General features: G+C 68.7%; 2 protein-coding genes and 2 non-coding genes across 6 annotated transcripts; 2 read left to right on the plus strand and 2 right to left on the minus strand.

Annotated features, from left to right (window-relative positions):
- The first annotated feature begins 611 nt into the window (after nucleotides 1–611).
- Nucleotides 612–3,162, plus strand: GAMT (guanidinoacetate N-methyltransferase). Of its 2 annotated transcripts, none has more exons than XM_025456709.3 (6): nucleotides 612–853; nucleotides 1,447–1,592; nucleotides 1,734–1,797; nucleotides 1,998–2,065; nucleotides 2,218–2,328; nucleotides 2,813–3,162. In XM_025456709.3, exons 1-6 carry the CDS (start codon nucleotides 673–675, stop codon nucleotides 2,951–2,953), a joined length of 711 nt encoding a protein of 236 aa, XP_025312494.1. In that variant the 5' UTR covers nucleotides 612–672; the 3' UTR covers nucleotides 2,954–3,162. The 2 variants fall into 2 exon arrangements, with proteins under 2 accessions (XP_025312494.1, XP_048954204.1); XM_049098247.1 differs by lacking the exon at nucleotides 2,813–3,162 and adding an exon at nucleotides 2,525–2,737 and having other exon boundaries at nucleotides 622–853.
- Nucleotides 3,163–3,839: 677 nt separating this feature from the next.
- On the minus strand, nucleotides 3,840–9,294 carry NDUFS7 (NADH:ubiquinone oxidoreductase core subunit S7). Of its 2 annotated transcripts, XM_025456710.3 has the most exons (8): nucleotides 9,133–9,294; nucleotides 8,770–8,803; nucleotides 8,202–8,270; nucleotides 7,693–7,810; nucleotides 6,517–6,696; nucleotides 6,366–6,412; nucleotides 5,694–5,782; nucleotides 3,840–3,996 (listed from the first exon to the last, which is right to left on the minus strand). In XM_025456710.3, exons 1-8 carry the CDS (start codon nucleotides 9,146–9,148, stop codon nucleotides 3,899–3,901), a joined length of 651 nt encoding a protein of 216 aa, XP_025312495.3. In that variant the 5' UTR covers nucleotides 9,149–9,294; the 3' UTR covers nucleotides 3,840–3,898. The 2 variants fall into 2 exon arrangements, with proteins under 2 accessions (XP_025312495.3, XP_048954207.1); XM_049098250.1 differs by lacking the exon at nucleotides 8,770–8,803 and having other exon boundaries at nucleotides 9,102–9,266.
- A 120-nt stretch (nucleotides 9,295–9,414) lies between these two features.
- TRNAN-GUU (transfer RNA asparagine (anticodon GUU)) lies at nucleotides 9,415–9,488 on the minus strand. Its single transcript has one exon. It is a non-coding gene; the product is annotated as a tRNA-Asn (tRNA).
- A 118-nt stretch (nucleotides 9,489–9,606) lies between these two features.
- TRNAF-GAA (transfer RNA phenylalanine (anticodon GAA)) lies at nucleotides 9,607–9,680 on the plus strand. The gene has a single exon. It is a non-coding gene; the product is annotated as a tRNA-Phe (tRNA).
- Nucleotides 9,681–10,730: the final 1,050 nt, after the last annotated feature.

Genomic DNA, 10,730 nt, shown 5'->3' on the forward strand with positions numbered 1-10,730 from the left:
GGCTGTGCAGCGCGGGCAGTCACGGCTCCCAGTGGGGCCTCCCCCGGAGGGCCCACCCGCAGGCGAGCACAGTCGGTCGCCCTCCACGGTGAGCGGGCGCAGGGGTTAGCCCGCCCGAGGGGAGGGCGAGCGGAAGCTGGCGCCGACCCGGTTCGTCTAAGGTGCCAGGTGCTGCCAGACTGAACTGTGCCCGTAGCTAAGTTTCGGGATGGAGCCCACGCGGCATGTAGGTGACAGTGCGGGGTCCCTGGTCTCTGGGGACCCCAAAGCCCCGGGGAGGCGCGGAGCTGGTCCCCCCATCACTTTTGCTCAGGATCCGAGTGGGCAGCGGCCTCCGAGGGTTCCCCGAGATCCCGGCCTGATCCGCCACCCGGGTGCGGGGCTTCTAACCCGCAGAATTTGCAGGAGCGCGGGGGTCGCTCAGTGGGTCCGGCCCCGCAGGTTCCCCTGCATGGGAGCCCCGGGGAGCCCCACAGCGCTGGCCCCCGACAGCGAGGCACGGGCGGCTACCTTGGGCTCCCGTTAGGCGGCAGACGGGCCGCCCCGCCCCGCTGACCCTGGGCTCCCCGACGCCCGGTGCCCGGCGCCCGCCCGCGGCCCCGCCCCGCCCCGCCCCCGGCCCAGAAGGCCTCGCAGGGCCCGGCCGCGCTCGCCAGCCCCAGCAGCCGCAGCATGAGCGCCCCCGCCGCGCCCCCCATCTTCGCCCCCGGCGAGAACTGCAGCCCCGCGTGGCAGGCGGCGCCCGCGGCCTACGACGCGGCGGACATGCACCTGCAGATCCTGGGCAAGCCGGTGATGGAGCGCTGGGAGGCCCCCTACATGCACGCGCTGGCCGCCGCCGCCGCCTCCAGAGGTAAACTGAGGCCGGGGCGCGCCCAGCCCCTGCTCTCGGCCGCGGAAGGCGGGGCGCGGGGCGCGGCTGGGGTCGGGGGGGCGGCGGCGGCGGCGGCGGGAGCCGGCAGGCCGGGGCCAGGCCGCGCTAAGAATAGCTCCGGGACGGGGAGGCCGGGACCCAGCTGTCGGCGGCCGTGCCCGGCGCCCAGGGCTCCCCCCGCGGGGCGCGCACACCAGGGTGTCCCCTCTCTCTCCCCAGCGGTTCCAGGCCCGAGGCCTCAAGCCCGCCCCCCTCCTTGCAGCCAGGCTGGGAGGGCAGAGAAAAGTAACCACATCAAGAGATAAGCGCCTCCAGGGCTCGAAGTCCAGGGTCTGACCCCCCCACGGAGGCCGGGCCTGCCACCCGCTGCCCACGCGTCCCTCGGCCCTGGCCCGGCCGGGCTGTGCCCTCTCAGGGCTGCCGTGTTCCACCCTCCGCCTCTGCCCCACTTGTGCCCTTCTGTCCTTGCGGCAAACATTGTCTCTCCGCAAAGGCCCTGCCCCGCGCCCCCTCCTCCCGGCCGCTGCCCGGCCCCAGCCTGGCGTGTGACACTGGGCTCTTTGTGTGACCAGGGGGCCGGGTGCTGGAGGTGGGCTTCGGCATGGCCATCGCGGCCTCCAGGATCCAGGAGGCCCCCATCCGTGAGCACTGGATCATCGAGTGCAACGACGGCGTCTTCCAGCGGCTGCAGGCCTGGGCGCAGCGACAGCCACACAAGGTGCGCACCTCCGCCCGCTCTCGGGGGCTGGGGCCTGCTGGACGCCGCGGGCTTCTCCCCCAGCACCTCTGCCCTCTCCCTTACGGCGGGGGGCATCCAGACACCTGGGACCCTCACTCCTGTTTTTCTCCCCGCCCCAAGGTGGTTCCCCTGAAGGGCCTGTGGGAGGACGTGGCACCTACCCTGCCAGATGGCCACTTTGACGGTGAGGGGGCTTGGGAGCCGGGGAGGGGGAGCGCCTCTGCTTGGCTTGCAGAGAGACCCTCTAAGGGGCACTTGGGGTGCCCGATGAACCACTGCCAGCCGCTGCCCCGTGGGAGGAGGCAGCATGCTGTGAGCTGGGGGTGAAGCACCCGGGTCCTGGGCACACGCTGCCTGACCTGTGGCCACCCACTTCCCGCGCAGGGATCCTGTACGACACGTACCCACTGTCCGAGGAGACCTGGCACACGCACCAGTTCAACTTCATCAAGGTAGGGCGCGCTTGCTGGGACGGTTCCCAGGGCCAGCGGGGCTGGCAGCTGTTCACACAAGGACACCCCTCCCCCGGGAGACGGGAGGCCGCCTGGGCAATGCCTGCGGCCCACAGCCCAGACCTCCTTCCTGACCACGGTCCCCTGCCCAGGGCCACGCCTTTCGCCTACTGAAGCCTGGGGGCATCCTCACCTACTGCAACCTCACCTCCTGGGGGGAGCTGATGAAGTCCAAGTACTCAGACATCACCACCATGTTCGAGGTGAGGCAGCCTGCGAGGCAGCACCCCTGGGGGCTGTGACCTGGGGAGGGCCCCTGGCCTCAGGGGCTGATCTCCCGGGTGGATGGTGGCCTCCACTTACAGGTCAGGTAAGGTCTCTCAGCGAAACGACTGTGCCCTCGGGACACAGTGATACAGCCGGGTCCCCAGCCAGGCATCCCCCTCGTCCACCCAACAGGTCTGTGTTGGTTTAGGCACCTGGCCCTGCTGCCTGGGAGGATGTGCGGGGGGTGGGCGGCCTGCCGGCACCCCACGGTACCAGGAATTGCTACCCGAGGTTAGACACCTGGGGGACCCCCTCCCAGACCTGGGCTTCCTGGTTCTGTGGGTCTGCAGTCGGGCTGCAGTGCCCGCCGGCTCCCAGGGGCCCTGGTAGTTGTAAACGCCGTCCTGGGGGGAGCGGGCACCCTGGGTGTCCTCCGAGGCCCCACGGCCCCAGAATGACCAGGCGCCTCCCTCCCGCCAGGAGACCCAGGTGCCAGCGCTGCTGGAGGCAGGCTTCAGGCGGGAGGATATCCGCACGGAGCTGATGGAGCTGGCCCCGCCGGCCGAGTGCCGCTACTACGCCTTCCCATGGATGATCACGCCCCTGGTCACCAAGCACTGAGCCCGGCCGGGCCTCAGGCCTGTCCCGTGCCCAGCGCAGTGCCTTACCCCTGGGAGTGTGGGCCTGGGTCTTACAGCCGTGGGCGCCAGCCCGGGCCACACCTGCAGGAGGACGGGGGCTCCCGCCCTTCGCTGCAATGGGAACACCCCTTCCTCCCAGGGTCGTTCAGGATAAAATAAATGCTAATGCCGGCCTCGCCCTAACAGCAATGCAGCGTGAGCACACACTGTGAACGCGCACTTTCGTGGACGCCTCCTGCCCCTCCAAATACACAAAAACCCAGGATCTGTCCAGGGCACCCGGGGAGACGGGGCTACTGTGCAGCAGTACTTGAGACAGCACGTGAGCTTCCCTGTGCCCAAGGCCAAGCGGCCAGGACCCGTGGGTCGTGGCAGATGCACAGCTCGCAGCCAGGCCACCCCCCGCCCCCCCAGAGTTGGCAGCTGAGGTCCGGAGGGGGCGGGGGGAGGGGGGCAGAGCTGCGTAGGCCTCACTGGGTGGTGGCCCAAGGCCCAGAGCCTCAGCCTGGAGGCTCTGATCCCACCTGTCAGGCTGAGCCTTGAAACAAGGCCAGACCTTTGGACCCAGCTGTGCTCCCCAGGACCCTCGGCTCCCCCCTAGATGCGGTGCGGCCACAGGCACCGCCCCAGCTCCGTCACCCTCCAGCACCCAGCCGGTCACCCCGGGGCCATCTGCTTCTCTCTCCACAGCCTCTGGGACCCGTCCACTCCCCTCTTTCGTGGGCCTGGGGCGACCGCGTGCAGGGTCAGCTCTCCAGCCACAGGACAGCCTGCCCACGCAGCGCTCACCACCCTGCACAGCACGTCACCCCTCCCAGAGCCCCCACTTCCGCACACGTCACACAGGGAGGGAGGTGGCGCCAGGGTGGGTGTATTGGGTTTATTGACCATCCTGAGGACGCCGCAGGGGCCGGGGGCGCCGGCACTACCTGCGGTACCAGATTCTGAGCTTCTTTTCCCGCTTGATCTTCCTCTGCAGCTGCAGGATGCCGTACAGCAGGGCCTCAGCGGTGGGGGGACAGCCTGTGCGGGGGGGCTGCGCCTCAGTCTCCCTGCTGACAGGGAGTGGGTGGAGCACCCAGGCTGGGAGGGCAGCCACGGTGCCCCCAGACCAATGACTGGATCCTGGGACCTCCCTGCTGGGGTCTGACCGACCCCCCTGCCGCTTGGCAAAGGGCAGCACCCACAGGCTGGACAGGGCACTGGGAAGAGGGGGCAGCAGGGCCATGTCAGGCAGGGGAGCCATGGGGCCCCCAGGCTGGCACCACCCCAGCCTGTCCTGCCCAGGTTGGGGGTCAGCCCTTCACAGGGGAGGAGCCCGTTCCAGACCCTGCAGTCAAGCCACAGCAATGGGGAGGACCAGGCTGCCCACACAGGCCCAGCTGCCCTGTCCAGCCCCCACTCCCCATGACCTGGCTCAGGACCTCCACCAGGACAAGCCTGGGTGATCTCGACCCCGGCTCACACGAGCCCCAGGTGGGGAGGGAAGACTCAAGGGGGCAGAGCAGCCAGAACCGCAGGAGGCCCAACGGAGGAGGGGAAGCCCTGGGGACACGCTCCCCTACAGTCCCTGTCCCCCACAGCCCACCGCAAGGGGCAGAGGGACGGGTCACCACCCACAGGACCTGCCCGGGACCTGAGGGTCCTGAAGGACAGCCCCCGGTCCTCACTCCTGGCCCGCCCTGGACCCAGCATCTGCAGAACCACCACAAGGGTGCCCGTGACGGGCATGGAGGCTCTGCGGAGGGACATGTCCCAGGGCACATGTCCAGCAAGTAGCAGCTGACCAGGGCTTGGCCTCTGGTCTGCAGGATGGAGTCCCCTGTGCCCTCCCCTACCAGACGGGCTGTCCCTCCACCACGGGGGCTCCCCTGGGGCCTGGCGGGGCAAAGGCCCTCACGTATCCGCAGGACACTAAACAAATCACCACCACCCAATGTCCTTTTGAGCGATGCCAGAATGTGACCTAAACTTCTTGGGGAACGTGGATCACAGGCCTCGATTGTCCTCTGCCCTCCGGAGATGGGGGTCAGGGCTCTCTGAGTGTGCACTGAGCCCAGGGACACGGGGCCTCTGTGGGCAGGCGAAGCACTGCGCTGACCCGACCCGACACTGTCCGGGCGGATGCCAGGGGCCGCGTGTGGCCGGGAAGATGCCCAACCGCGCGTGACCTTCAGACAAACCACCAGTCCTTTTCTGGTAAAAATGTATCGTAAGCATCGTAAGGGACACACGTTGAAATGTTACTATTTCCTGTTACTCTGACTGATGTACCTGGGGCCCTGCACGTCACCTGCACGTCACCTGCGCCTCCCGGCACCTGGCACCGGGTCCAAAGGAGTCCCGCGATCCCTTGTGAGAACGAGAACCTGTGGCCACCGTTCCAGGTTCCAGGAACCACTCTCTGTGTTTTAACCCTGTTCCTTTGGTTCTGCTTCTATCAGGTGGAACCACGGGATGCGTGGTCTAGAGATGGCTGCTGCCCCACCCCGCCCCGCCCCACCCCACCCCGCGCTGGCTAAGCCTCCGGCACCAGCCTGGGCCCCCCTCTGGGCGAAACCTAAGACTTTGCCGTCGAGGGGACCTTTGAGGGACAAGGGAGGAGAAGGCTGAGGCTTCGCTCTTCTGCTTGGACCCACATCTGTTCGTCCTTAAACGAGGGCAAGGCACCGCCTCTGCAGGGGCGTGGGGGCCCCGGGACGCGGCAGGGGTGGGCTTACCGGGCACGTAGATGTCCACGGGCACGATGCGGTCACAGCCCCTCACGACAGAGTACGAGTAGTGGTAGTAACCTCCCCCGTTGGCACAGCTGGTGGGGAGGGGCACCGTAAGGGCCACGCTGGCCACCCCACAGCCCCGCCCCATGCACCCCTGCCTTCAGGTACAAACAGGTGCCAGGAATGGGCAGGAATGGATGTAGAGTCAGAAAAGAGAATGGCCACCTGAGGCCTGCTGTGGGACCAGGGGGAGCAGGAACAAATGGACAGACCCCGAGCCCCCGATGCTCAGGGAGGGGACCACGGGGTGTGAGTCCACGTGTGACACATCCAGGACAGGCTCGTCCATGGACAGGGAGGGGCTCAGGGGGCCGGGGGCTGGGAGGTAAGGTGGGGGAGGTGACAACTGATGGGGACGAGGTTTCCTTTGAAGGTGATAGAACGTTCTGGAAGTAGGGGCAACAACTGATAGCACCATGAATGCATGGACCTCACAGAACTGCGCACTTTAACAGGGTGGGCTTTACGGGTCAAGTTCTACCTCAGCAGAACGGCCAGGTGAGGAAGCAGCTGCTGGCGGCACGGGGAAGGGCAGGGAGAGGGCGGCGGGGAGCACGCAGACGGCCCACGGAGTGGGGACGGGCGAGAGCGCGCCAGCCTGGGGCGGGCACTCACCTCCCCATGGACACCACGTAGCGTGGCTCCGGCATCTGGTCGTACACCTGGAAGAGAGGGCCGGGTGTGGGTGTGGGTGTGTGGGTGTGGGTGTGGGTGTGGGTGCGGCTGCAGGCCGGGCGGCAGGTGGCGGGCCCCGGGCCAGGCCTACCTTGCGGAGCGCCGGGGCCATCTTGTTGGTGAGCGTGCCGGCCACGATCATCACGTCCGACTGGCGCGGGCTGGCGCGGAACACCACGCCGAAGCGGTCCATGTCGTAGCGGGGCGCCGCCATGTGCATCATCTCCACGGCACAGCACGCCAGGCCGAAGGTCATGGGCCACAGGGAGCTCTGTGGGGGCAGGGGCTCAACCAGGGGGTGCCTGGGCCCCGAAGCTCAAAGCCCATCGGCCAGGCTCCGAGGGGCCCTCAGACGTGCGTTGCCCACCCAGTGACCCAGTGTGCTCCGCGGGACGGTAAAGGGAGCTACGCTCGTGTGCCGACGCCGTCCAGCACGCACCGTACCCAACACCCCGGCCCAGGTAAAAGTAGCTTCAAGGACGTAGTTCACATAACCCAGCACGTCCTAAATACCATCCTTCTGCGACAGGGACGGCCGCTCCGAGGGCCTGGAAAGCCACAGGGGGCACAACTCCAGACCCTGGGGCTCAGCCCCTGCCAGTGACTTGCTGGTACCCTTTCCCGGTGTCCCAGGACTCCAAACGCCTATTCCTCCAGGAAGGCCTCTTGGATGCCCGTGGAGGACACTCGCTCTCCATCCGGGGTCTCCTCTCTCCCTGCTGCACTCCTCAGCCAGAGCCTTCTCTGTGGTCTCTGCCTAGGCGGGGACACCTGCCCCACTTTGTCCTAATACGGGTGACAGGGCTTGGGCTACACCCAAGGCCAACCCGGACAGCACGCCAGGCTGGCGCCGTTAGGTCCAACAGTGCAGGGACACCTGTGTGCTGGCGCTGTGGACCCTGGCGAGCGCCCCCCCGTGGCCCCCTCTGTGACACACGGAGACAGCCCGGGCACCCCCTGCACACAGGGGAGCACTCGTGGGACATGCACACGTGTGCACAATCCTGGGGGATGCCGCCCAAACTGTCCCGGGGTGAAGGGTGGGGGCGGGCAGCGTGTGGGGGCCTTTCCCAGGAAGGAGCCACCGGTCCAGGCAGGCACTACTTTCCCAGGTCAAAGAAAGCCACTCCTACATCGGAGGAGAAGCTAGAGGAATCCACAGAAACGGGCGATCTGCAGAAGGGGGCAGGTCAGGGAGGGCCCAGGAAGCAGGGCAGGGGCGCATGTGGCCAGAGGCCCGAGGGCGGGCGAGGGGCTGGGGGCTCACCCGGCGGGCCCAGTTGATGAGGTCATCCAGCTTGGCCACCACATACTCGCCCCGGCTGCTGGGAAGTGCAGAGGACTTGGGGACCACAGCTCCAGCCGAGGACACAGCGGGCTGGGTGCTGGACATGGAACACACAGCCGGGAGGGGGACGTCAGCCAGACGGGCACCCCGCCCCCCTGTCCCACGGTCTAGCCCGGAGCAGCGCCTCAGAGGGCAGCACCCGGCTGGGGCCACGGCCTGCTCTGGGGCCCACGGCACCCCGCACTCAGGCCCGGGGACGGCTGCCCTGCTGGGGCCCCTGCTGGCCTCTGTCCCCTGGGGAACCTGGCTCTGTGGTTTGAGGACGTGCAGCTATGGCCTTGGACGGAGGCGAAACCCCTGGGGGCCGGGGCAGGGACCCACACTGCATCGCCCCGGTGGGTGGAGGGGGGCCCCCGGAGTCACCGAGGGCTGCTGCTGTGCCAAACGGAGGCTTTAGGGTGCGCAGGTCACCGGAAGGCCGGCCTCACCTGCTGGGGCTGTCCACGGCCACGCTCGAGTGGACACCACGCACCTGTGTCGCCGCGCCCACGCTGGAGCTGCGGGGAGAGGGGGTGCCCGTGAAGAGGGCCCTGGGTGTCCCCGCTCCACCCGGCAGGGGGAGGGAAACAGCCCTGGGCCCCCCCCTGCCCCAGGCCCTTTTTGTAAATAAAGCTTGGTCGACTCCCCAGCCCACGGCCGCCTCCGCCCGCGGCACAGCACCCAGGGGCCCCCGTGGGAGGTCGGCTGAGCCCGTCCGAACGCTCTGCTTTCCTCTCGGGGGCCTCCGTTACCGGGAGGGTCTCGCCGTCTATTTTACAGGGAATGTTTGATTCCTGGGGAACAGGCCTTATCAAAGCAGAGCAGGTCTGTGCACGTGCCCTTGGAGCCCCCTTGGAGCCCCCCGGGCTCTGCGCCCAGACGCTGCTCAGGACCCGCCTGCTGTCCTGGGGCCGCCCCGCCTTCCCGCGGCAGGGAACAGGGGAGCGGGCCGGCCTGGCCTCCTCCTGGGCTGTCCCCCCAGGCCTGCGCCCACCGCCCTCCTGACCGCACACTCACCGCAGAGCAAGGGTCCGGCGCAGCAGGCCCGGAGCTGCGGAGAGAGGCCGGGGCGCAGGCGGTGAGCGCGGAGGCCCCGCCCGGCTCGTCCTTCCTGGACCCCGGGTCTAAGCGCCACTCGCCAGGCGCTCGGTGAGGACGCGTCCTTCAGAACGTGACCCGCACGGCGCCACCCGGGAACAGGGCCCCGTCCTGCAGCGGCGCCGCTCGGGCCCCAGGGCCTTTGCACGTGCAGGTCCCGGCCGCAGCCGAGCGCACGGCAGCCGCTCCCCGGGGGCGGGTCTCGGGCCGCACCGGCTCCCCCGCCCGCGGCCTCGGCCCGGCCCCGTCACCGCCGCGCCCCGCGCCCGCGCCCGCGCTCACCCGCCAGCGCCGCCATGTCCGCCTCGGCCTTCAAACAACCTCTGCGGTCCGTCCGCTTCCGCGCTCCGGGTGCGCGGGGCCGCCTCCCACAGCGGCTCGGCCGCCGCGCGGAAACCGGAACCCGCGCCTGGGACGTTCCGCCCGCGGGCCTCCGCCGGCCGCGCCCCCGCCCCCGCCCCCGCCGCGGCCCCGGGCAGGGGGTTCGGGCGCGCGGGGGCGTCTCCGCAAAAGCCGGGCGCGGCCTCGCCCTCTCCTCGCCCCCGCGGCAAAAGCTCAAAAGAGCGTCCCTGGGTGGGCTCGAACCACCAACCTTTCGGTTAACAGCCGAACGCGCTAACCGATTGCGCCACAGAGACGGCGCTGCCGCCCGGCGCCCCCCGCGGGCCTAAGAGGCGCGCGCAGCCCGGAAGTCGGCGGGGCCGGGGCGGGGCCGGCGGGGGCGGGACTCGGAGCAGCAGCGGCCCCTGCCGCCCGGCCGAGGATAGCTCAGTTGGGAGAGCGTTAGACTGAAGATCTAAAGGTCCCTGGTTCGATCCCGGGTTTCGGCATCCGTTTTGGCGCCTTCCCAGAGCGCCGCCGCCTCTGCCGGGAGGAGGGGAGGGGCAGGCCGCGGGCTCGGGCCAACGTGGGGTCCGCACCCCCAGGACCCTGGCTCCCGCCCCGATTCCCAGTGATTTTCAAGTGGCGGGATGGGAACGCTGCTCAACGTCCAGACCCGCATAGTGGGGAGCGCAAGGTGGTCGCCGCTTGTAGGACACTCAATTCTCGCAATCCTGCTGGAGTTTTACACTTGGGGGAAACTGAGGCCCGCTGCAGGCCCCGAGCCCCGCACAGCCCGCCGGGCCTGGCTCTGCGGGAGCTCCCAGAGCCCTTCTGGGTTCCTTCCCGCCGCCCGCTGGCCTGTGCCGCCGATTCTCTAACTTAAACTGAGCCTTTTAGGGCAGCCCGAGTCACGGAGCACGTGTGGACGACGGAGAGCTCCCTGTACCCAACGCCCAGCGCTCCTGTCAGCTCGCACCGCAGGACGCGGCTGCGGCAGTTCTTGAACCAAACTGGGTCCCTTACCGAAGTCTGAGCTTTCTGCAAGTGCTCGGATTTCCCGAAACATCCCTGCGTGGAGAGTGAGGGACCCTGGGAACCCAGCCCCCAGCCACAGCCGCACGTTTAGAGGACGCGGCCCCGGGCCACCTCTGCCTGCCACCTCCTGAGACCTGAGTCACCCAGCCAAGCTGCTCAGTGCGTTTCCAATCCCACTGGAACCACAAGCGAGTGTCTTTGGGCTGCCAGGTCACAAGAGGGAACGCTGGGGGTGGGGGGGACCATGCACGGCAGGCCGCTCCAGCGACGGGGAGGCCAGGTGGACAGGGAGGCCGGGGGGCGGCGAGCCAGCTCGGGGGCAGCAGGGCCGTGAGTCGGGGGCTGTTCCTTGTGTGCGTGGGCTTCCGAGGTTTCAGATTCTTACCCTGTACGTGAATTATTTTTTTAAAGATTTTGAGAGAGAGGACACACGTGGGCAAGTGCACATGCCCAAGTGGGCAGAGCAGGGTGGGGGTGCAGGGGAAGACGGAGCAGCAGACGCCCGCTGACCAGGGAGCCCG

This window comes from Canis lupus, chromosome 20 (assembly GCF_003254725.2).
Source record: "Canis lupus dingo isolate Sandy chromosome 20, ASM325472v2, whole genome shotgun sequence".
Classification (NCBI taxonomy): Eukaryota; Metazoa; Chordata; class Mammalia; order Carnivora; family Canidae; genus Canis; species Canis lupus.

Bases quoted from the DNA above. Each gene is read 5' to 3' on its own strand.
- GAMT (XM_049098247.1), top strand. From the start codon at position 673: ATGAGCGCCCCCGCCGCGCCCCCCATCTTCGCCCCCGGCGAGAACTGC. The intron at 1,593-1,733 runs GTGCGCACCTCC...CCCCGCCCCAAG, and splicing joins CGCAGCGACAGCCACACAAG to GTGGTTCCCCTGAAGGGCCT. The intron at 2,066-2,217 runs GTAGGGCGCGCT...TCCCCTGCCCAG, and splicing joins ACCAGTTCAACTTCATCAAG to GGCCACGCCTTTCGCCTACT.
- NDUFS7 (XM_025456710.3), bottom strand. The intron at 7,811-8,201 runs GTGAGGCCGGCC...TTCCATGTCCAG, and splicing joins GCCGTGGACAGCCCCAGCAG to CACCCAGCCCGCTGTGTCCT. The intron at 5,783-6,365 runs GTGAGTGCCCGC...CCTCCCCACCAG, and splicing joins TACGTGGTGTCCATGGGGAG to CTGTGCCAACGGGGGAGGTT.